The 22,725-nt window shown below is 43.9% G+C and overlaps 1 protein-coding gene and 1 non-coding gene across 6 annotated transcripts in view; both read right to left on the bottom strand.

The window, feature by feature from the left end:
- Positions 1-970: 970 nt before the first annotated feature.
- On the bottom strand, positions 971-1,042 carry trnam-cau. The gene has a single exon. It is a non-coding gene; the product is annotated as a tRNA-Met (tRNA).
- A 1,990-nt stretch (positions 1,043-3,032) lies between these two features.
- The window catches only part of phf21ab (PHD finger protein 21Ab), a 30,670-nt gene continuing 10,977 nt past the window's right edge, over positions 3,033-22,725 (bottom strand). The window contains exons 7-19 of one of the 5 annotated variants that reach the window (XM_047389252.1): positions 20,054-20,206; positions 19,730-19,960; positions 18,031-18,132; positions 16,786-17,130; positions 16,211-16,321; positions 15,891-15,942; positions 15,724-15,803; positions 15,360-15,420; positions 10,691-10,797; positions 10,186-10,341; positions 9,815-9,890; positions 9,639-9,742; positions 3,033-8,796 (exon numbers count right to left, since the gene is read on the bottom strand). In XM_047389252.1, the coding sequence (XP_047245208.1) occupies positions 8,152-8,796; positions 9,639-9,742; positions 9,815-9,890; positions 10,186-10,341; positions 10,691-10,797; positions 15,360-15,420; positions 15,724-15,803; positions 15,891-15,942; positions 16,211-16,321; positions 16,786-17,130; positions 18,031-18,132; positions 19,730-19,960; positions 20,054-20,206 (2,223 nt within the window). In that variant the 3' untranslated portion in view covers positions 3,033-8,151. Of the gene's footprint in view, positions 8,797-9,638; positions 9,743-9,814; positions 9,891-10,185; positions 10,342-10,690; positions 10,798-10,896; positions 10,920-15,359; positions 15,421-15,723; positions 15,804-15,890; positions 15,943-16,210; positions 16,322-16,785; positions 17,131-18,030; positions 18,133-19,729; positions 19,961-20,053; positions 20,207-22,725 lie in introns of all 5 variants that reach the window. The other 4 variants (XM_047389260.1, XM_047389283.1, XM_047389267.1 and 1 more) reach the window with 4 other exon arrangements.

Consider the following 22,725-nt stretch of genomic DNA (forward strand, 5'->3'; position numbering starts at 1 on the left):
AGTTTATTGGTAGTTGTGCAACACCGCCACCATCGTTTCATCATTTGCTACTACTATATAATCAAATTCGTTTTATCGTTTTTTCAATGTGTTTACTGTATCAAACTTTTCTTTAATCCAAATTCTCTCCTCAGAAACCCTCTTGTTTGCTTCTGGCATTTACTTCGTCTTTAAACCCCTAAAAAAAAGAAAATTAATCGGTCTTAATTCTATTTGGAATTTTGTTTTACCATTAAAGATCCAATAGGAAGCATGATATTGCTTATTTCAGGAATGAAATTGAAATTTTGGAGAACTATAAAAAAATAGCAACGCTATAAAAACGTATGTAGTATTTAAGGTATAATGTATCCTTTTTCTTTTACTACTTTAGTGTTTTTTAATATGTACGAAGCTTTGAGACGAAATAACAAATTAATCCCAGGTTGATATTTCGGTCAGGTAGCTATAGATGTGAAGCAGTAGTTTCTGTTACAGTTTAAATTCTGTGAAATATTTTTGTGGTTTTATTTTTTATTCCATTATATTGGGCAATAGGTCATCAAATAATCATTTACAGAGAGGAAATTATCCGGGTTGTAATAATATTTAATCGAAATTAAATATTAAGATAATAAATAATAAATTATACTGAAGCTGTTCCCTGTTGAAACTAGCTCATTACATATTTGAACTACAACAGTTCGATACAGGATATAATATTGTAAAAAACAGAGGGTACCAACATCATCTAGCTGAGTTTAATTTAACGCTGTAAAAACAGTTCACTTTGTATTTTACAGTTCGAAACAGCCGGTTTAACTGTAGAAATACTGAACAAATTCACCACTTTCCATCTGATTAAAAAAAATAAACGTATTCAGAGGTATTTCTCGCTGAATCCTTTCACAAACCGCTCAGTAAATTTAGTTTGTTTTAAAACCAAATCGGTTTTGTCTTTAAAACAAGACAAAAAAGAAAAAAAAAATCATAGCAGAGGATGGTTTCGATCCATCGACCTCTGGGTTATGGGCCCAGCACGCTTCCGCTGCGCCACTCTGCTCCCCAGTCTACTCGCCGCCATGCGGAACCTCTGTATGCGGGATTTGATGTCCTGTGAACGTGTTAATTATGTCGTAATATCTGGTTTACTTTATATAGTTAAATAGTTTTTTTTTTTTTTATGATTAGAATTAGAAAATCATTTATTTCAAAATCATTGAAATAAAACTTTTATGGTGGGCTACATAAGCATGTTCCAAAAATATAAAATCAGCAGATTTTTATTATGCACTGCAAAAAATTCACAGACTATTAAATCAGTTTTAAAAATCCTAAGGAGGATCAATGATGCAAAATTAGCAGAAAAAAATTGAACATTTCTGTTTGGTTGCTTTTTGTTGTTGTACAAATTCTCTTTGGGATTAAATGTTTTGAGGTCAGAAAGCTCTTTTATTTTCACATTTGTGAAGAAAAGGCATTGGTGGGTTGTTTAGTGTTTAGAGCTTCAAGCCCATAAAAACCCTGCCAGAGCCAAAAAGCTTTTCTAGAGGCAAATTGACGGTTTTGGGCAGCATGGGCTGGAAAGAAGAAGCTTGTCATCACTGCAGAAAGATATAAATATGAGATTAAGCCACCAGTGGCGATCCCATACATCCACTTTTAGGGACTGAACTCTATCATCCAAGGTGGCAATGCTCGCCCCCACGAAGCTGAGTTATCAGTGACTACCTGCATAACTTAGGAGTGCAGAGGATGACTGGCTGCTCGCAACTCAACACCCACTAAACATTTGTGTGATTAATGTGGGCATGGTGTTCGTGCCAGAGCATTGTGTTGGTGAGGGATCAGGGCATAGCTGAGGGATCTGCCCAAATCCACTCAGGAGGAGCTTGTTGATGATCTGAAGGCAGCTCACTGGACTCAAATCTTACAGTCCCTCCACAACAAGACACATTTACAGGCTGAACTTATAGTTGCCAGTGAAAACTCCATGACATACAACAGGGAATGTCTTTAGTGTCAATATTTTATGGATATTTTTCTTGATATTCTGTCTTCCCACATTAAAAATAACCATAGTTATTTTTTTTTAGGACTATAAGTTAATAAGCAGGGAATTTTATTAAAATTGTGATCACCTCACATTGATATTTTCAATTATTTCGTTTTTTGTAAAGGGGACATATAATGCAAAATCCACTTTTCTAGCCCTTAAATACATTTTGTTGTTTACTTGGAGTCTGAAGGAGTGCAGAAAAGTTGAATTTAGTCTCCATGTGCTGCACAGATACCTAATTCTATTTGGGTCATATTCTTGAGTCCGTTCAGTTTTCTCTATCATGTATTATGTTTTTTGAATTGTTGTCACAGTATTTGCTGCAGAACAGCTAAACAAGGTGATGGACTTCCAGCCAACCAATTTCGCGTATCCATCATTTTTATTTCTCGCTGGGTTTTTGTAATCCAAGCTCCAGCATGCCGAAGCTGCAAATGGATAAGTTTAAATGTTCGATTGTTGGGTGCATTAAGCCACACAATTCATTACACCATCCCCCAGCATCAGAACCTCTTCAAAGTTCCTGGTTAGATTTTTATTTTTCATGGAAAAATGCGTTTCTTTAATTGTATCTGTTACCAAACTACAAAAATGGCCGAACGGGTTAAAGTTCAGCGCTCTGTGACCTGGAGGGGGACAGAGTGTGACGTGCCTCAACAGCATTTAAAGAGACGGTACCAAAACGAGTTGCTCTCAGACACCTCAGAACGCTGCATATATTTTTACTGATAGCTATTTATTGTTAGATTTAGCTTTGTTTGTTATACTTACTTTTCTTTTTACTGAAGTATTAGGCTTCTGAACCGGGATCTGAGTCCGACTTTCATACCTTAACATGTTAATGTGAGCAGTTAAGACAGTAAAAATCCTTGAGTCAAGGTAAAAGAGGGACCTACGTTCCACTTATATAGACAACTGAATGATTTAAGTGTGAAAAGGAAGGTTATAAAAGCACGATGTCCCCTAGCAAATTAAGATGAATTTCAGGAGATTGTTTTTTTTTTTTGTTTTTCACAATTTATTTTAACAAAATGATAAAATAAATAAATACAAATTGATCAAATGCTCCTAATAACTCCTCCCCATGTTCCCTACAGTATTTCCTAAACACTGCATACAAAGAATTCATCACAGAAGAGGCTCAATACAGAGGTAAGAATCCCACCAGACCAGTCACAATGTCAGGCCAACAGAAGACACATCTGGAACAGAAGTCAAAAAAATAAACACATTCCTTTCCAAAATCATTATGAAAAAATACAAACAATTATACAAATATTCAGATTGTGTAATAACCAATTTACACATTATTCAGCACACCAGGTGAACTTTTTCTTTATTCTGATCGCTACAATGCATCTCACCAAATGGAAGATAGAAAAAGACTTCTTTTCATTTTTAGATTTTTTAAAATTATTTTTCAGATTTTTTTGCACTCAACACACCCCTGATGGACTCAGCTGTGGATGAGGTAAGAAGCTGCAGGTGTAGAGGATCCAGACAGGATAAATGGAGGGATGGATGGATGGATGCTGAGCGGGAACAACAGGTGACTGACGTCATGAACCCACAGAATACTAGAAGGCCACAATCATGACTTGATCGCTTTAAAACCGAAAGATGAAAAGCAAATTGCCTCCCAGGACCCACGCTGAAGCCCGGAGCAGCGACCCGAAAGTCGCTGAACGATGCAGAAAACCCACGTCCCGATGATATGCAGAGTTCTTTGGATACTTTTGCTTCCAGACTTCCATTAAGGAACATTTTAGACCCCATCCCTATCTCCACGCAGCACGCCAGTTAAATAAAACCTAAGCTAAAAGGAGATGAAACCACAGAGCTGAGATGGCGCCAAACGCTCGCTCCAGGCGGCCCCCGAGGTCACTTGCAGTACTGCAACAGAAACCAAAAACGTAAGAAATGCAAACGACTCCAGCTTTCTCCTCTAAACAGAGGTTCCATGTTTAGAACCCTGACTGGACCGCTCTCGGAACTTTCTGGAAAATCCAAACGTCGCCCCCTAAATGGATACCTGAATGTGTAAACACATGCCCACGTTTGGCATCGAGATGCCAGAATGTTCAGAGAAGAAAAAGGTGACTGAAGTTTCACATAAAAAAACATAAAAAACTGAAGCAATGCATAATAAAAAAGGTTGGTATAAAAACTTGCATAAGAAGGCATGTGCTGCACCACAGCGTGCACAGAGGATGCTCACCAGGTCCAGGTTTGTTCGTCTGAAACGCACTCAGACTCCGGCTCGTGATCTGACCCTGCGAACTCATCGCTCTTCCAAAATATGAGACAGGAAGAAGCAAGTGGGCGGAGGCCTTTTAAAATAAAACAAAACATAACTGACTGACCCCCACTCTGCTCTGATAATACTGATCAAACTAAAAGTGCATGACATGATCAGAGTGAGATCTCAGACTGCCTCTGGACAGACAACCCTAGACCCCCCCGCCCCTGAACCCAAACGTTTCACCAGAAAAAAACAACAACAAAAAAAACCCATTTAAGGCAACTACTAGGATAAACAGAACACTATGTGGTCCAATCGTGTGACATGTTGGTAAGCTTTCATTGACTCCTGGCAGCCTGAGGAGGGCGTGGCGGGGCTTCATGTGGGGCAGGGCAGTATGGGTGGGGGCTAGCTGACAGGCGGGGTGATCCCGGAGGGGTTCTGTTAAGTTCTACGAGTCACAGTGCAAGTCAAGAGACAAATATTATCTGCTGTTTGAAGAAAGGCACTCAGAGGTACCTACTGTACAGAGGGAAGGATCCAGAGACCCGATGACCGATCGGATCTACAGGTCGGAATGAGAACCACATCCACCCAAAAGAGAATAGAACACAAGTGAGATCCAAGAGGAAGCGGGGACACTTGGGTTTCCTGTCTGGCTCATCCGTGTCATATCAGCTGAACTCTACAGGACAAACCGACCACACACACACACACACACACACACACATTTTTCTGGGATGTTTGAAATGAAGGCAGTCTGTGCAGCTGATGGGGGAGAAAACCAGGTGCCGTTGGATATACTGATTCGCTCACAGTAGTCTGCATGATATGAAATGAAATCAAAACTATGATGCCTGCAACAGATCACCACCCAAACAGGAACTCACCCCACAACCATGAGAGGAAACTGAATCAGGTTTTCTCCAGCAAGGCAGCGATGCCAGTGGTGTTGGGATGTTGCTCTATTGAGCTTAGAGAAACTCCAGTCCTCAAATACTACTTATCCCGCATCCCTGCTCCAGGACACCCGAATCAAATGAATGGCTCATTATGGGGCCTCTGCAGTACTTGACGACATGCTGAGGAGCAACTTCAGCTGTGTTGGAGCAGGGTTGTGTCTAAAAGCTACAGGATAGTAGCTCTCGAGGACTGGTGGTAGAGACCCCTGACTTCAGATAATTCAGTCTGGACTCATTTTGCTCATCAATAAACCTGAAAATCATTTTCAGAGGGAATCCTTAATAAAAAATAGTCTGAAATGTTTCCTCACATTCAGGAAGGGGTGAGCAAAACGCCAAACAACCGAAGCAGAAATAGTTTCCAGCAGAAACGGGAGGCACCTTTATTCTTTGCATTCGCCGGTCCACGTTGCGATTGGTTGTTTGGACATCCATCGACTTCCTCCAGCTTCACCTTCCAGCTCTGAACCGGACTAACTGTAAGGGACAAACTCCTAATCAGACTCCAGTGTCAGAGTCACACCGAGGGGAAATATTGGCAATGTGGGGAGAAGTCACAAGACAACAAAGAGATGCATACTCCGTTTAACTCCATGGGGACGTACAAAAAGCTCCTCAGCACTTCTTTGTAATGCAGCAAGTTTGTGCTTTAATCTCAGGAATTGTGTTGTCGTCCTTTAACCCCCGACAGATCCCTCAGTTTTCCTTGACGGGAATACTTCCTGCTGTAGTTATTGTTCCCAATGCTCTCCTGTCTCAGACCGGGACTTTGCATCCGAATCTTTTGATGATTTGATCTTTGAGGACAGTACGAGGACGAGTCCCTGCTGAACGTGGAAACAACATCTGGATTTTGGCAGTTCCGGATTCAAACGACCACCACCCAGAGGAGGTGGTGATGATGATGATGATGATGACGACAACGATGATGATGATGATGCCAGTCCAGCAGGTTCAGGAACAGAAAGCACTTATTCTGGAGACTAGGAAGACCTGAATATCTTTTCCTATAAAAAAGAAACACAGCCCAGATATAGTTTGTGTGTGTTGATGTTGCAATATTGCAATTTCACATTTAGTGCTCACAGTTGACACGCACACACACGACTCACGAATGAAAACTCAATCACTACACTGACCGACACAACTGAGAACATCTGTTAGGCTACCGCGCCTGTTCGGCCTCATCCCGGGACCTGAGTACCACATCGCCCAGCGTCCACCAGAGTACAACACCCAGGGTCCTAACCCTATGTCCACCGGGGGACAATGCCCAGGGGCAATCCAGCCCAGGTGTATACCAGGGGACTATGTCCAGCGTCCACCAGGGAACAACGCCTGGAGTACAAAGTCCAGCATCTACCAAGGGACTATGTCAGAATCCACACTCTGTGCCTACCAGGGGACATCGCCCAGCCTCCACTGGGAGACAGGTGGGTAGAAATGATGGAGGAGGTGAAGTTAACATATGGAGTTAGACTTTGGGCTTTGTTTTTGATTACTTTGAAATTTTAAAGGCTTCAATGTGACTCAGAGGAACTTTGCGACTCAGTGTGATTTCACTCGGGAAAAAAAGCAGAGTTCTGGATCTAAACTGGACATTCCTTCACTGGTTGATGGGACCTTTAGGGACCCTGAAATTTATCAAGTAACTTGTGGGAACAAACATCTGTTTCGGATAGATGTTCTCTGAACGGCTTCCTTGTACGGACTGCTCCTTTGGGAGACCACCGAGCAATCCTCTGGAAGGATTAGATAAAGGTTTCTAGCTTCCTCTGGTGTTTCCCAGCAAACTGAATCCATGTCAAGTCAGAGGTCAGGGTGAACCTGTCAACTTAAATTGAAGATAAATATTTGTAAACAAACGGTGTGGACTTCCTGCACCAGAGACAAAGCTTTTCCAGAATCACAGGTGTGAACTCTGAATTACAGCATAATCCATCCATCATTAATTTGATCAATCCATAAATTCCTGATCAATGCAGCCGTCTCCACTTATCTCCATGAACATCAGCGATATCTAACTTTTAAAGCTCTCTGAGTCCTGCTGAGCAGTTTTATTTTTTCATTTAAAAAACAAAAATATGTCAAATGTTCGTGACTCATCCTGAAGTCTTGGGTGTCTCAACTTTTCATCCAATCAAATCTCAACAGAGATGAAACAGGAGATGGGAGAGTCTGATCAGGCCATTGGACGGGTCAGAGGAGACTGAAGGACTTTTCTGTCAGGAAGTTAAAGGTGTGGAGAACGTCTAAAGCTCTAATGATGGAGTGACTGAAAACACACTTCATGGCCACATTGGTCCCATTTTTTCAGATGCGGGTTTTTGTTTTATATCTGGGGTCACACCTCAGATGACAGATAGAATCAAACTGAAGCCTTCAAAGTTGGAACGGATCGGTTCTGGTGTGGCAGAACTGATTCAAACGGAATGTTTTCAGGTGAGGAGCAGGTATGATATGATAAGGAACTCGGACTGTGAAACGTTGTTCCCATCAGGCTTACCGGGACGAGGACACGAACAGGTTCTCTTTTCAGTACACAAACGTTTACAACACTGCTTCTTGGACCAGTTCCCCCGACAGATGTTTGGTTCCATGTTCTGGGTTCTCCTCAGAGCCATCAACAGAACACAGGGGCCACTGTAACAGGCACACACTGGTGTGATGATAAATTAAATCTCCCTTTGAGCGTTCCCACCATGACGTCTATCACTAATTGGCATGATGACCCGGGTCTTCCCAGAGTCAAGTGACTTGGGCTGTACATCTACCATTGACACAGTCTGACAATACAATGCAAACAAACAACATTTATACAGATTGGCAACTTCAGGGCACCGTGCGGTGCAAGCAAAGGTCATTTTTAATATATATGTTTGACTTCCTGCAGCCAGAGAGACGCAGCGTTACTTTTTATCGTCCAAACTGCTGAGCAGAGCTGGCAAAGAATGCTGGGAGGGTTCTGAGGTTTTGCTGTTGTTGCTGCCGTCGGCGATCTCCTCCTGTTTCTTCTCCACCGCTGTTTCTGCAGGGTTCACGGCAGCTATCTTGTTCTCAGCGGCAGCGGGGCTGTGGGCGGGGCACGGCGGCTCTGTCGTACCATTGGTGGTTGCAACAGTTGCAGGAGCCACAGGAACTGCTTCAGTCTCAGGCCTGGGCTGAACCTCCACACGAGGACCGGTCTCTGTGTGACCCCCAAGCCCCAGCCCCATCACACCCCCTGCCCCAGCAATAGGGCAGTTAGTCAGGGCTGTGCTGTTGGCGTCCCCTCCTCCTTCTGCTGCTCCTTCTGTCTGCTGCTCCTCCTGTTTGCTGCTGACCAAAGAGCTGCTCACCACTTGCTTCTCCATCGAGCTGACTTCAGCTGCAGCTCCACAGCCGAGCACAGCCTGAGCTCTGTCCTGCACTCGAACATCTTTCTCCTCCGTCCCTGCCAGGGCCTGGTTGAACTTGAAGGCTTGGATGAGGCGAATGAGATGTTTGACTTTGTCCAGGGAAAGCTGCATCTCTTTCTGCCGAGCCAGGATGGTGTTTTTGGTCTCCATGCATTTCTGCACAAACAAGCAGCAGCATCAGATCAGAAAGAACAGTCTGATACAGGAGATTTAGCAGCAAGATTTCAGGTGTTAGGATATAATCAGTTCAATACAAAACACAAAGTACATGCACTGGCAACCAGAAGGTGTTCACACTTCTACCGGTTTGAGGATGGTGTTCTACGCAGAACAAATATCCCATGAGGACAAAGTGAGAACGTGTTTTTTAGACATGTTTGTAAGTTCATAAAAAATGTAGGAGGAAAAGTTGCCGCCAGGTGCTGTTGATCAGTTGCATTGATAAACTGACCATCATCAGGTGTGAACACCTGTATTAAAGCTGGAGTTTGAGTAGTTCCACAACGCCAAGGTGGAAAGACTTGAGCAATAACGTTTGAGACAGCTGCCAATCCTCCCAGGAAGGGACGTTTCAACATATTCAGCCAATTCAAAGAGTGCTATGCTCAGAGAAATACGCAGCAGATCCACTTCAGACTCTACAGGCCTCCAGGTTAAACATTAAAAAACACTAACTGTTGAACTAATGGCAGAATATGGTAGCAAGACTTAGGTCTACAAAGCTGCAGCAGAATGGAGCACAGGTCTTCTGGGATGTCTTTTGGACAGATGAGACTAAAAATACAGATGTTTGACCATAATGCACAGTTCCATGTTCGGAGAAAACCAAACACGGCATGTCAAGCACGGTGGTGGTGGGCTGATGATCTGGGCTTTTTTTGGACCCATCTTGTTGTTCATTTGAGGTTGGACTGAAGGCGGTTAGGTCGCACTGGAGCTCGTTTTAAAATGATCATCATGCAGTTTGTGTAAAGCTTAACCGAGCCATTGTTTCTCACCGTTATGGAGTTACTGAGCTGTTTGACTCTTTGTTCCAGCTGCTCACGCTCCACTTTCAGCTCTGAACTCCACTTCATCAGCTTCTGCTTCTCCTCTTCTTTAGCTGAAACACATAACGGACTCACCGTCAGCCCACCGTGCTTCCAAGATGATACTCTGCAGAAGGTAGACTCACCTTCTTTGTAAGCAATGTAGGAATGAACGATTGCCAGGGTGCCAGGCCAGGGAATGGCTTCTTCTTTTTTCAGGATCTGAGGGGAGAAGCTCAGAGGTGTCACAAAGGCTCAGACTCAGAACAGGCTTAAAGAGTCAAAATTAGCCTCCACGCTGCATGGGACTGACAGGGAACGGGTGATGGAGTGGATGGAAGTGAGATGTCAACCTTAACTGACACAATGAATGAGACATAAGCACAAAAAAAAAACTGTACTTCATCATGTGTGTGCTTACAAAGTACTGAACAGTCCTAAAGCTGAAACAGTGTGTAACATTAAAGCACAGCTAAAGCTCCCCTGACCCTGGATCAGTCCTTGCAGCTGCAGTTACCTGGTCTTGACATTTTGGACAGATCCACATGCCTTTAGGAATGGTTTTCAGGGGTGGATCCAGGCAGTCCAGGTGATAAACACGAGAACACGTGTCGCACATGAGCAACTGGCCACTGCGTCTGCACACAGTGCAGAAATCCTCGTGGATGTCTCCCTGCGAGGAAGAATTGGACCAATCAGTTTCCATAGGAGCCCCACCCACCCTGCATGGAGAGGCGGGGCAGGGCAGGGCGGGGCAGGATCGTGATCTGGTTTAGTTTACAGCTGGTCTCGTTTAGAGCTTTGATGGATGTATGTGTGTGTGTGTGTGCGTGCGTGTGTGTTAGGATGTGTGTGTTATTCATGGACTCTGTTCACTTTGTAAGGCTGAATGACAGGAAGTGATGGCTCATGGTTACCACATGGACAACAAAGTGATGATGGTGTGTGTGAATGGGTGACAGCACTGCCGGGCCAGCAAGACTGCGTGTGACGGGGCGTCCGTCTCCCCCATCGTTACTTACATCCCCAGAGCCGGGGCTGGGCAGGGGGAGGGGACGGACAGGGCTGGAGGGGGAGGTCGGGGTGAGGCTGCCCAGCTCCGGGACGCTGCTGAATTTGGGTGGGCGACCTGGGTGGAATGAGACAGACGAAAAACAAAGAAAAAAAAAAAAAAGAAAGATGGAGAAGGGGGGAGAAGACAAAAAAACAGAGCGTCTGTATGACATACCTTGGAAAGGGAGTCTTCGTTGGCTAGCATGAATCAGGGAGCAGTGAGGAAGAGGAGTCAGAAGCACAGACAGCAGTGTTAGTGTACGACAGCAGCTCCATGCAGGCTACAGCTGAGCATTCAGACAGGCCAACACACCTGCTCAGGTAACACCTCCCCACCAAACCCACACCCCATTTGTCTTTAACTTCCTGTCCCCCCAGGCAGCCTAGCGTCACCGGAAACTCTCTGGGATCAGCCAAATGTTCAGATTGGGTCTGGTTATATTCTAGGGTCGATCCAGAACTCACTGTATTACATAGAGTTAAACAAGTATTTCCCCCCTTACAGGTTCCTTCAGATAAAGATAACCCGAGTAAATAAACCTGCATTCTTTATATTAACAAAAACAAATGTATCCAAATGAACCCGGCCCTGTATAACAAAGGAGAATCACCTGATAATTCAGGAATTAACTGTGATAAGCCACATCTTTTGGTTCAGTTTCACAGCACACACTCAGGCGCGATTACTGCCAGACCTGAATAATCAAGAATCACCGAAACAGAACCTGCATGACAACATGAAGTAGGCTAAACAATTTGAAAGAGCCACTCATCGCGCCCTGTTCTAAGGAAATTTAAGAACCAATGACAAACAGTTACTGACATCTCTCATTCTGGACAGGATTAGAAAGCCATTTCTAAGGATTTGGAACCATTATCCACAATCCACTGATTGTGGATAATCGAGGAGGACCCAAAAACCCCAGCACTACAGGCCTCACTAGTTACAGTTAAGGTAAGAGTTCATGATTCAACAATAAGCAAGAGAGATTGGACAAAAATGACAATTCAAAAGGTGGAAACCAGGGCAGAAAACAACACTAAGGCCTGTTTTACATTTACCAAAAAACATCTTTGTGATCTCCAACACTTTTGAGAAAATCCTCTGTGGACTTATGGGACAAAAGTTACATGTTGCATAAACCCTAACAGCATTTCAGAATAAGAACATCAAACTGACAGTCAAACACAGCAGTGGTAGTGTGATGATATGGGGCTGCTTTGCTGCATCAGGACCTGGGCAACTTTCTGCAGCTAACGCAACCATGAATTACACTCTTTCCCAAAAAAAATCCTGAAGGAGAACGTCCCACCATCAGTTTGTGACCTTAAGCTCAAGCATACTTGAATATGTAACAAGATAGTGATCCAAAGCACACCAGCGAGTCCAGTTCTGAAGGTCCCGAAAAGGGAAAAAAACAAGCCTTTAGAGTGTCCTAGTCAAAGTCTGGACTTGCATCACATTTATATGCTGTTGTGTGAGCTTAAAACAGGTCGTTCATGCTCACAACCCTCCAATGTGGCTGAATTAAACGAATTCTGCAAAGAGGAGTGGGCCAAAATTCCTCCTCAGTGAAAATACTCATTGACAGTTATTGAAAACGCTTGATGGTAGTTACTCCTGCCTTGGGTGGCACAACCAGCCATCAGGTTTAGGGAGTAATTACAGACAGGGCCTGGTTGGTTTTTTCCCTTAATTATTCCCTTTATAATTTAAATTTAAAAAAAAAACTGAAATATGTAGGTTTGATCAAGAAGCAAAACCTAGAGAAATCTGTAAGGAGGGAAATGATTATGCAGGGCACTATATCCCTTCTGAACTGGGAACACTGGGATTCCCCAGAACTTGCTGCTGAGGGACACAAGAGAAGAACATTTCTGGGGTTCCCTCCTGAACCTGTACCTCAACGACCCAATCCCGGACTCGACTGGGATACATTGTAAAATAGAAACAGCATTTTTTTCCCTTATTTCCTGTCTGACATGAAGCCAAAATGTTCCCTGTTTAATCAATTCAGCATTATTTCCTCTTGTTAGTATCCATGAATGCCTTTGAGGCTGCAGACAGGCTAGCGAAGTAGGATCGAGACATTTTAGGGCCGACAATAAGTGGAAAGGAGCCATGATTTTTGGTCTTTGTCCTTAATCAGTATCCATGACAGCCTAAATCTCTAAAGAGCAAAGATGTTCAACAGGTTTCATCAGAGAAAAACTGGTGAAGATTTGCATGAAACCATTTAAAGAATCTGGAGAATCTGGAGCGAGCCTGAGATGGACAGTCGCAATCTCTGATTCCCTTAGAAGGTTCTGCTCTAAAAACCCTTTTTCATCAATAGGTGGTAGAACCACATGGTCAAGGGGTTGCTCTGGGAAACCCTTGGCTAGCTCTATGAAATGCACAACCAAACGTTCTGAGCAGAAATGAAGCCTGATGTTGACCTAGTCCAGAGGCTGTAGCACCTTCTCTGGCCTTGATGCATCTGGGATGGACCATTTCACAGTGGGAGCGTGGACTATGGTTAGATGGAGCAGTATTTCAGATCTTTAATCTTGTGTTAGTGGTGCTTACATCTTAAAATATCTCTGCTCTGCAGTGTTTTCAGAGTTTTCCAGCATTTTACAGCCTGGAATTAAAACTTTTCCTCAGCAGGATAACTTGAAGGACAGCAGAAGAAATCCTCTGACAGATGGGTCTCTGGTTAGATCTCATCAACCGGTCACTGAACCTGCTACACTTTAAATTAATTGGTAAATAAATGGGACACATCCAGCATCATCAGGCAGTGAACCAATGAGTGCAGACTTAACAAGGCTGGAAGTCAAAGACAAACAGGAAGTGAAGTAAATAAAACCAGGATGCGGCTGCAGGAGAGTAGACCAGCCATCAGTCTGACTTTCGCCTCACCTCCCCAATCAAGCAGGTCAGAACCTCACCTTCACATGAACGTGAGGTTCTGAGGGCAGAAATGACACCTGAGATTCATTTCAAGGTGTGTTAGCATCTGGCTCTGAGTTAAAACGATGAAATTCATCTGTTCATTAAGGTTAAATGTTTCCCGGTAAACCCACGCAGTCACCAAGCTGAAGATCAGTCAGATGTTACACCAGCAGCTGGCTGTTAGTCTTGTTACAGCTCGCAAACATCAGCATGACTCAGGAGCAGACACCTTGTTTCTTTTTTTCACTTAAATTAGAGAAGAAATTAGTACTTCCTTCAGATCCCAGGATGCATTTCTGTTAAAGGTTAAACTGGATTTATGAATGTTTATCAAAAAACTTCAGAAACCAGTCTGAACCCACCACAGCGACCCGCTCCTTTCACTCGTATAAAAACGCGATATGGTAATACGGTTCACAAACATGTATACACAGCTTGGAACACATTAGATGGTCAGATGACAGCGTTCCAAGCTGGTTAATGCTCCATGTTTAGATTCAAGACTTAGGTAGAAAAGCCATTTTCAGTTTAACCCTTTTTAGAATCTGAGCTATGACAGTACGGACCTGGATGTTTTTGCAGAGTCTGAGACGGTTCTTCAGGGTAGCAATATGAGCAAAGGAGTGTCTCTGATAGCCTCCAAAGTGAAGGAAGGTGAGAGTTCCTGAATGTTTTTATTATGGACAAAATGTCCATAGCAAGTTTGTGTTGGTTTGTTATGGTGGTGGCAGTGTATTGGAATCCAGGGGAAGCGTGTTACCCAAGACACGTGACCTATGTGCCCCAGGCTGCAGCCAGAAGGATCTCCTAAGCATGCAACCATCCATCCATGCTTTCCACACCACTATATGCCACACCACTCTCAGGCCCCTTGCACATCTGTAAATCTGATCATGATGGTCCCTTGCGGGGTTTAGCTCCTAGGTGGGGAAATAAGCACACTTCTCTAAACAGCATTATAGTTCAGTTGTGCTGGTTGCTGGGAGACTGAAGGAAGGGAGGAGTTTTTTATGGAAAGACATTTTGGATTTGAATTGTTCGCCTTCCAGCTCTCTATGTGCGCTCTCAATTAAATATACTATATGCCCCTGGGGAGTTTTCCATTAACTTGCATATACATATTGAAGAACCGTATTTGGTAAGTCATGATCACGTTCACAATGCAGGTAGTTTTCTAAATTTACTGCACGCTCTGATAGGTGGCGGACGGTGTAGCAGGGTCTGCGACCTCTACCGTTTTAATTAGGGAAATTTAAAGAATGTGCTTTGACATTCTGTTTGCAGATATCTTGTTTGATTGTGTTCTTAAAGTACTACTTTCAGATTTACTACAGCAGGTCCTGGCCTCAGTTCCCTCCCTGACTCTTCGTCTGTCCATCCTTTCACTGACTCCGTTCCGCTGAAATAAGACGCCTCAATAAAGACACATCTACGTGAAAATGTTTGGATTCAACTAAATGTTCTTTACTATCTGCAGCTTTGAAAGCTACAGGCACACAAAGACCCTGAGGTCCGACTTTGCGGAGAGGGTTCATTGAAGCTCTCTGACAAACAAGCAGAAATCCGTCTGTAAACATGACGGAAGCGACAGGAAGCAGTAGAAGAGAGGAGTTGTGCAGCGTGTTATTAAAGTCTGCTGTCTCTAATTTATTCTCTACGTCTTCTGAACCAGACTGACAGCCTCTGGGTTTCATACAGACCTCTCTTCCTGGTCCCCTGGTGCAGAGGGCTGTTCAGGTAACTCACTGCACTCTTTTTCCTCTGAAAAACAACAACACAGAACTGGATGAAAATCCATTCATTAATATCAATAAAATAAAAAGCTTTAACAGATTGGATTGAGATTTTATTCATTATGACTTCCAGGAGCTAAGTCCAAACTAAACTCTGAGATTCTGCAGGTGAATCTAAGCCTGACAAAGGTGATCAGTGATTCTCTGAAGCTGCTATTGATTCACCAAGTCAACCCAGTGTTTCTGATCTATTTGTCAGACTAATGTTGGGCCTTATAAAACGACCTATCACAATAAATTTGTTTGCACCAGCGGCTCCAGGCGGTCGTACCTCAGGCTCGAACACAGCTCCGCTGTACACTGGATTGGCTGTCGTTCTCCTCTTCCTCTCCTGTCGTTTGCTTTGGATCTCTGTGAGGACAGAAATCAGAGTTTCAGAGCAGAAAACGTCTGTTTGTAGCAGCTTTCTGACCTGCAGCCAATCAGAGCATCTCTCACCTTCCAGGTGGTCATGAGTGACGAGACCCAGAGACACCATGAAGGCCAGTTTCTGCAAGAGGACCAGCAGTTATTTCAGCAGCACTTAAAACAACATTTACAGATAAACAGAACCTGAACCACATAAAACCGTTTAAATCCCTTTTTATATCGGATCACTAGAAAACGGAGCCGGTCCTGGGCAAATCTTAAAACCTCTTTACAACGCTATCACTATTTAGCAGAAACCTACCAACCTACCAACCTACCAACACTTTCTTTACAGAGACGTAAAGACAGTGCTCAATATAAAGATCTCAGTCAGGTTCTGCTGGTCTAACCTCTGGGTTCTCCTCCTTTTTGGGTCTGGAGGGTGAAGACAGCGGAGGGGTGGAGGAGGACGGCATGCTGACCACAGCTTTCTGTTCTGCTGCTTCCAGTTTAACAGTCTGCTGAGAGGAAGAGGAGGAAGGTGATGACAGCAGATTAAGGTTTGGAGAAATGTAGAGCTGCATGACTCCCAAACGTCCAGCCGGTTTTAGACTCATTCCTGCTTCAAAACACCTGATTTAAACCAACCGGTCTTCACAAGACATGTGCAGAGCGTGACAACCTCCTGCTGAGGAGGCGATTTGGCATATGAATCAGGTGTGCTGGAGCAGAGACACATCAGAAACAGCCAGGACCACAGATCCTCTGGGTAGTAACACTTGGGTAGTACTCAGATAGTACCTAGATATTTCTCCTACAGTTCCCAAAAACATAATTTTGTCACAGTAAGTAGATGGAACCCAGATGGCACCCGGGGATGGCCCATATAGCTCCAAGGTAGAAAGTGTATAGTCCCTAGGTTGTAGTTGAATAGCACCCAGGTACTATTTGGAAAGCCCCCCAAGTGGTATTCAGGACATCTTACCTTGGGTTCAGAGATCAGGCTGCTGATTTGGATGGGCGGGGCTGGAGGGGGAGCCGGGAGAGGGGCGGGGATGGTTAGTGCATGGACAGGGCTTGCAAGCCGTGTGGGGGTGGCAGTGACGGGCGTGGTGATGACAATGCCAGTCAGAGGGGCGGAGCCTGTCTTTCCACAGGGCTGCCCGTTGACGATGCGGACCTGGTGGATGGGAGCAGCGGAGGGTAGCGAGGTGGCCAGCTTGGTGGCCAACATGACGGGCCTCTGAAGCAGCTGAGGGGCCGCCATCATGGGCGGGGGAGGAGCCGGGGCGATGGGGACATTGGTGGGCGTGGCCAGCCTTGGCCTGACCTGTGAATGACAAAGAACCAATCAAAAAACGGCACATATAAAAATCAGACAGGGCTGGGTAACGACTCAGAGATCTTCGTCAGATTGACCACCCCTGATGCTCCTACAATCAACTTCCAGAGGCTTCCAGGAATCTGGATCTCTGTTAGGAAAACTGAGCAGTCCTGTCTCCACAGTCGGCTATTCTTCTGGTCAATATATTCTACATCAATAAACCTTTCCGTCAGTGTTAAAGATCCAGTTTGTGCCGTCTATGATGTACAGCCTTCTGTTATGTATGTCTTGATCTTTTATGTATTATGTTCCCATAGCAACAGAAATTTTCAAGACTGAATGAGGGCTAATCACTAAAACCAAATTGTGCTGCTTTTTTCTATCAGAGGATAAGTGTGTAGATATTGTGACACCCCCTGTTGTCTGCAGTGGTTCCTGGAGTTCAAGCTGCAGACACAAGGGGGCGTGGCAGCTCCCAGAGACGTTACTCAGCTTAGAAATCTGCAGACATTTCCGCTTCAACTTCCAGGGTTAAAACACACAGACAGCCAGGAACTGAAAATACCAAGAAGCTGCAGGAGAACAAACCTTCACCACAATAAAGGTCAACACACACACACACACACACACACACACACACATACACAAAGTCAGAGGGAGGTGTGACACCTCCACAACCACCTGTTCATGGGTCATTTGGAAAAACCAAAAGAAGCACAACACGAGGAAAAGGGATGAGGCGGCACAGAGAAAACAACGTTTTAGTGCCACGGAGCAAGGCAGGAGTATTTGCTTTGCTGCCCTCTGCTGGAGAGTGAGCACATCACCTCAGGAAGGGCCACACACACTGGTCTGAGGGGAGGAGGGGGGAGGTCAGGGTGTGTAGGCGGGGCTTCAGGGACGCACCTGTGGCTGAAAGGTGGGCCGAGGCGTCAGTCTAGGAGGAGGGACAAACTGAGGAACTTTGATTGGCTGGGCGGACACTGTGGTGGTGGTGGTGGCCTGCAGCTGAGACAAAACCACAGCAGATTGTGGGTCTGTGGACCTGACAACCACACAGCTGTGCGGTGATCAACCCGACCGACACGTCTGCTGCTGTCAGTCCACGACTGAACTTGAGCATGACTGTTTCTGCACGTCTGAGATACATCTGCCCCGTAAAAAAGCTGAATCAGGACTCATGTCGGAAACTGCCTGGCAAAAACAAATGTCACTTGAACTTTTAAACATTTTGTTATGTTAAAACCACAAACCTCGATGTATTCTATTGGAATTTTTTGTGACAGACACAACGTAGTATATGGCAAAAAGTTGTGTAAAATTTAGGTTATAGAAGGATGCATTAAAATCTCTAAAAGGTGGTGTGCCATTGTTTGTAGCCACCAGGAGACAATATGTGGTAGAAGTCTTTTCAGGTATGCGTCTACCAGATTTAAACATCTAAAAACTAACATTTTTTCTCCCCCATTCTTCTTCGTAAAACGATATCTTTCCTCGATAGAGTGTGCTGATGTAGGATGAAAAATTTTGATCTCATCTGACAGAGGACCTTCTTCCAGATCTATCAACCAAGGTTGTCATCTTGCCACTTTTTCATAAAGGCTAAATTTGGGCACGACTAATTGTTGGTCTGTGGACAAATTCTCCCACCAGAGCTGAGGATCTCTGCAGAGGTACCATGGGCCTATTGGTTGTTTCTCTGATCAATGGTCTCCTTGCCCAGTCTGTCAGTTTAGGTGGACGATGATGTCTTGGTAGGTCTGCTGTTGGTCCATCTTCTTTCAATGTTTAGATGATGGATTAAACTGAACTCTGTGAGATGTTCAAAGCTTGGGATTTTGTTTTTTAATCATCTCCCTGACCTGTCTACTTTGTTACTTGGTCTTCATGGTGTTGATTGTTCACCAAGGTTCTCTAACAAACCTCTGAAGCCTTCATAGAAAAGCTGGATTTAAATAAATAACACACAGGTGGTCTATCTGTGCTAATTAAGTCACTTTTGAATGCAACCGTTTGCACTTTAATTTATTTAACGGTATTACAGTAAATGGGGCAGATTTTTATTTGTAAAAAACTAATGTCTGCTTCTGTCTGTGTGGCCTGTTGGTGGAAACTCAGTGCAGAGTCAGTTTTAAGTAAAGCTGCTGCATCAGAAAATAGAAAACACAGATTCCTGAGAGCCGATTTGGTCACCAGCAGCTTTCTCAGAGTGTTTCCCTTGTGGGACTTTTACAATTACAATAAATAAAAATGAATTATTGTTTGTGACATAAACAGTGAATGTGGAGCCAATAACTGAACCTTTGCTGTGAGGTCACCAGGACAAATTTTGAAACAATCCTGCAGATTGGAGCTAGACTGGAAATGTTCCTCTGGATGAGGCCGTCACATCATGGCCTCTGTTTGTTTGCACTCTATCTGGGCTTTCTGAGATCACTGGCAGCTGCTGAAAGGCCACCACTCACACCACAGCCTGGCAGAACCCTTTCCTGACAGCAGACAGACATTGTGAGCCCATCTGAGGTCTGGAAGCATCGTGGAGCAGCTCGATGCTCTCCTCAGCTCACGTCTCAAACTGCATGCAGTCATTTAAGCAGGAACTTACCACCACGGCGTTCTTGGAGACCAGCCGCACGGGCTCCGAGCTCTGATTGGTCAGCCTGCTTGCCACCTGCAGGTTGATAGGGACGTTCTGTGAGTCGGGTTTGGTGATAGCTGTGGTTACCATAGCGACGGTGGGCGGGCGATGCGACAGGATGGCGCCGGGAAGCGCGGGCGTGGCGGCGGCTTTGAGCACCAGAGTCTTTGCAGTGAGGACCGGCGTGACCGTCAGCGTCTGTTCAGGGAGAATTTCACCCAGAAGACAGTTTTACTCAGAAGGTCGCTACAGGAAACACTGTACCAGACTTTAGGGACCAAGATCACCCACCTGCTGCAGCCCTCCAGGTATCTGCTGGCTCTGCAGCAGGCTGGCTGGCTTCAGGTCGCCACCTACTGGAGGAGTTTGGACCTGCAGTTGCAGCTTGGCCTCAGGCTCCTGCTTCACCAAAAGCTCCTTCCGTAGCTGCTCCACCACCTTTTTCTGAACATAATATAAAAAGCCATACTTTTACTCTTTTATTCACCTCTGACCTCTGAAAGGTCATCATAATCAAACCTACAGTCTGCAAACTGTTTCTTCTTTAGTAGTTAATTTATTCCTCTTCTCTATGACCTGATCTACTTCATTAAAGAACAATTTGTTCAACTCCACCTGATGAACTTAGGATAATTACTCAACCTAACAGGTATTCTGAAGCCCTCACCACTGATTTCTAGCTGCTGCTGGTTTAAAATGACTGCTTCACCCAGGTTCAGAGGGATCTCACATTCAGACTCAGAGCATCACACCACAAAACTGAAAGTTTCCTCTTCCAGCCAATCAGAGGACGAGTTCAACACAAGGCCTGACACAAACACCAAAACTGCAGCCAGGGAACACAGGAGGAGAACATATGGCTGAAATAGGAAGTGTGACCGCAGAGAAGTTTAAAAATCCAAATTTAAACCAGAGTCACCTGATTCAGATCAGACTGATGCAGTCACAGTAAGTATGATCAAACTTTTCTGGTTGGAGTAAAACGTTTTACATCAAAAATCCTTACAGAAATTCACATCAGATTTCTGCCCATCCTTCTTTCTGATCATCCAACGCAGCTGACAAATATCAGGAGGAGGAAACAGGACTGCTGCTGAGGTTCAGCGTCATTAGAAGAAGCATAATTAAGATGAATAAGAACTTTGACCCACAGAAGCTGACAATGATCACAAAGACCTCAGATTAAAGCAGTTTTGCTTTTCAGATCATCATAATCCAACCATCTTCTCTACCCATCTCCATCGTGCACGACGGAAACCGTCTGATCTGCCTGTTAAAGTCACACTGAGCTGTCTGCAGGTTCATACTGTGTCTGTCTGTAACGTGCAGATATTCCAGCTACGCTCTGCGTTTCACCTCGTCCTCCTCAGAGTCCACACACATCACACAGTAGAACAAATAAAATCCAACCTGCAGGGAGCGGACGGAAATAGAGACGCTCAAAAAGCTGTTAAAAATAGCTCAACAACCAACAACAAACACAAGCTTCAGCATGAAGTCTTCAGAAGATCCTCAAGTACAAGAAAAATATGCAGTTCCTAAAGACAAATCTATGTCCAATGACAACCGCTGCAGCTCATTTTACCTTATTACAAATATTATTACTACAAGGAAACAAAGATATCCCAAAAAGACCCAGAGACACAAAAGCATGGTTGAAAAACCTACTAAAAAAACTATTTGCCACAAAGAGGAATTAAACATGCAAAAAGAGAAAGAACAGACATGCTAGGCAACAGAAAATAACCAGCAAATCAACAGCAATGTCAGAAAATGGACAGAAAGAGAGAAAATGGAAGAAATTACACTAGAAACCCAAAGAAATTGAAATCTGATCCTTTAGGTCTATAAAATCTGATCTCCTTAAAAAAAAAAAAAACTGGGGTCTCAAACTTCCAGATTAATTCAGAATATAGTCTAAAGTTTCTTTCTGCAGCATTAAAACCGCTGGACACCGAGTGACGTCTGTAGGGTATTTATCTGATAAAAGTAATTCATCTTTAAATACTTTCTGCTTTTAGGGCAGACCTCTTCACACCGGATGGAGACCCCATTAAAAACATCAAACTCTATCGAGAGAACACGGATGGTGTTTGTGGGATCTTTAGTCAGCACCAAATTACACAAATTGTTAACAGTTCCCCGTTTGTTCTGAACCCAAATTAAACCTTCGCATAGCTCAGCAGAACTCAGAGGAGGTCCAAACATCTCAGCATTTTATTATGAAGCTTAACGCCGTCCTTTTAGTGAACTTAATTATTTTAAAGTACTGTTACTAGCTGACCCATTTGGCCTTAGTGTAGGACACATTTTGAGTAAAAAAGTTTCCGGTTCTCATAGAGAGATGTTCCGCAGGGCAGGTCCAAAACCTGGGCTCTGTTATCTGTTTGGGGTTCCTTCAATTTGTCTCCCTTGGTCAAAAAAAAATAAATAAATGCTCTTCTAAAGAAGACATCCAGGACATGACAGTCCTAAGTTTTTAAGTAGAAGACAGGTGGACTTCTCCTGTTCCTTGAAGACATCTCATCTAAAAGGCTTCTTCAGTTCTGAACATGGTTTGGAGTAACAGGCTAATCAGTAGCAGTCAGAACGATCAAACTAATAGCGCCGTTAAGGTCAATAATGCAAACAATCTTCACAGATTGATACATGTGACCAAAACAACTCGCATGGCATAATTAGGCACATTAGCAACAGCGACCCAAACACTGAGCTGAACAGACAGCCGGGTCAGTGACCTACGTGTCCTAATTGCTCCATTAGTGACCTAAACGGGCCCTATTAGCGTGATTGTTCTGACTACATAAAAATATTCTGTATCAACATAATTTTTTCCTATATATAATATTTTGTCCTATTTGTATTTTTAAGAATAATTAACTTCAGTCCACACCAAAAATAACAAAAATTCATGTTTTATTATTGTTTTAAACCTTTACCTGGTGGAAAACATTAAAACATTA

This window comes from Girardinichthys multiradiatus, chromosome 2 (assembly GCF_021462225.1).
Source record: "Girardinichthys multiradiatus isolate DD_20200921_A chromosome 2, DD_fGirMul_XY1, whole genome shotgun sequence".
NCBI classification, from domain to species: domain Eukaryota; kingdom Metazoa; phylum Chordata; class Actinopteri; order Cyprinodontiformes; family Goodeidae; genus Girardinichthys; species Girardinichthys multiradiatus.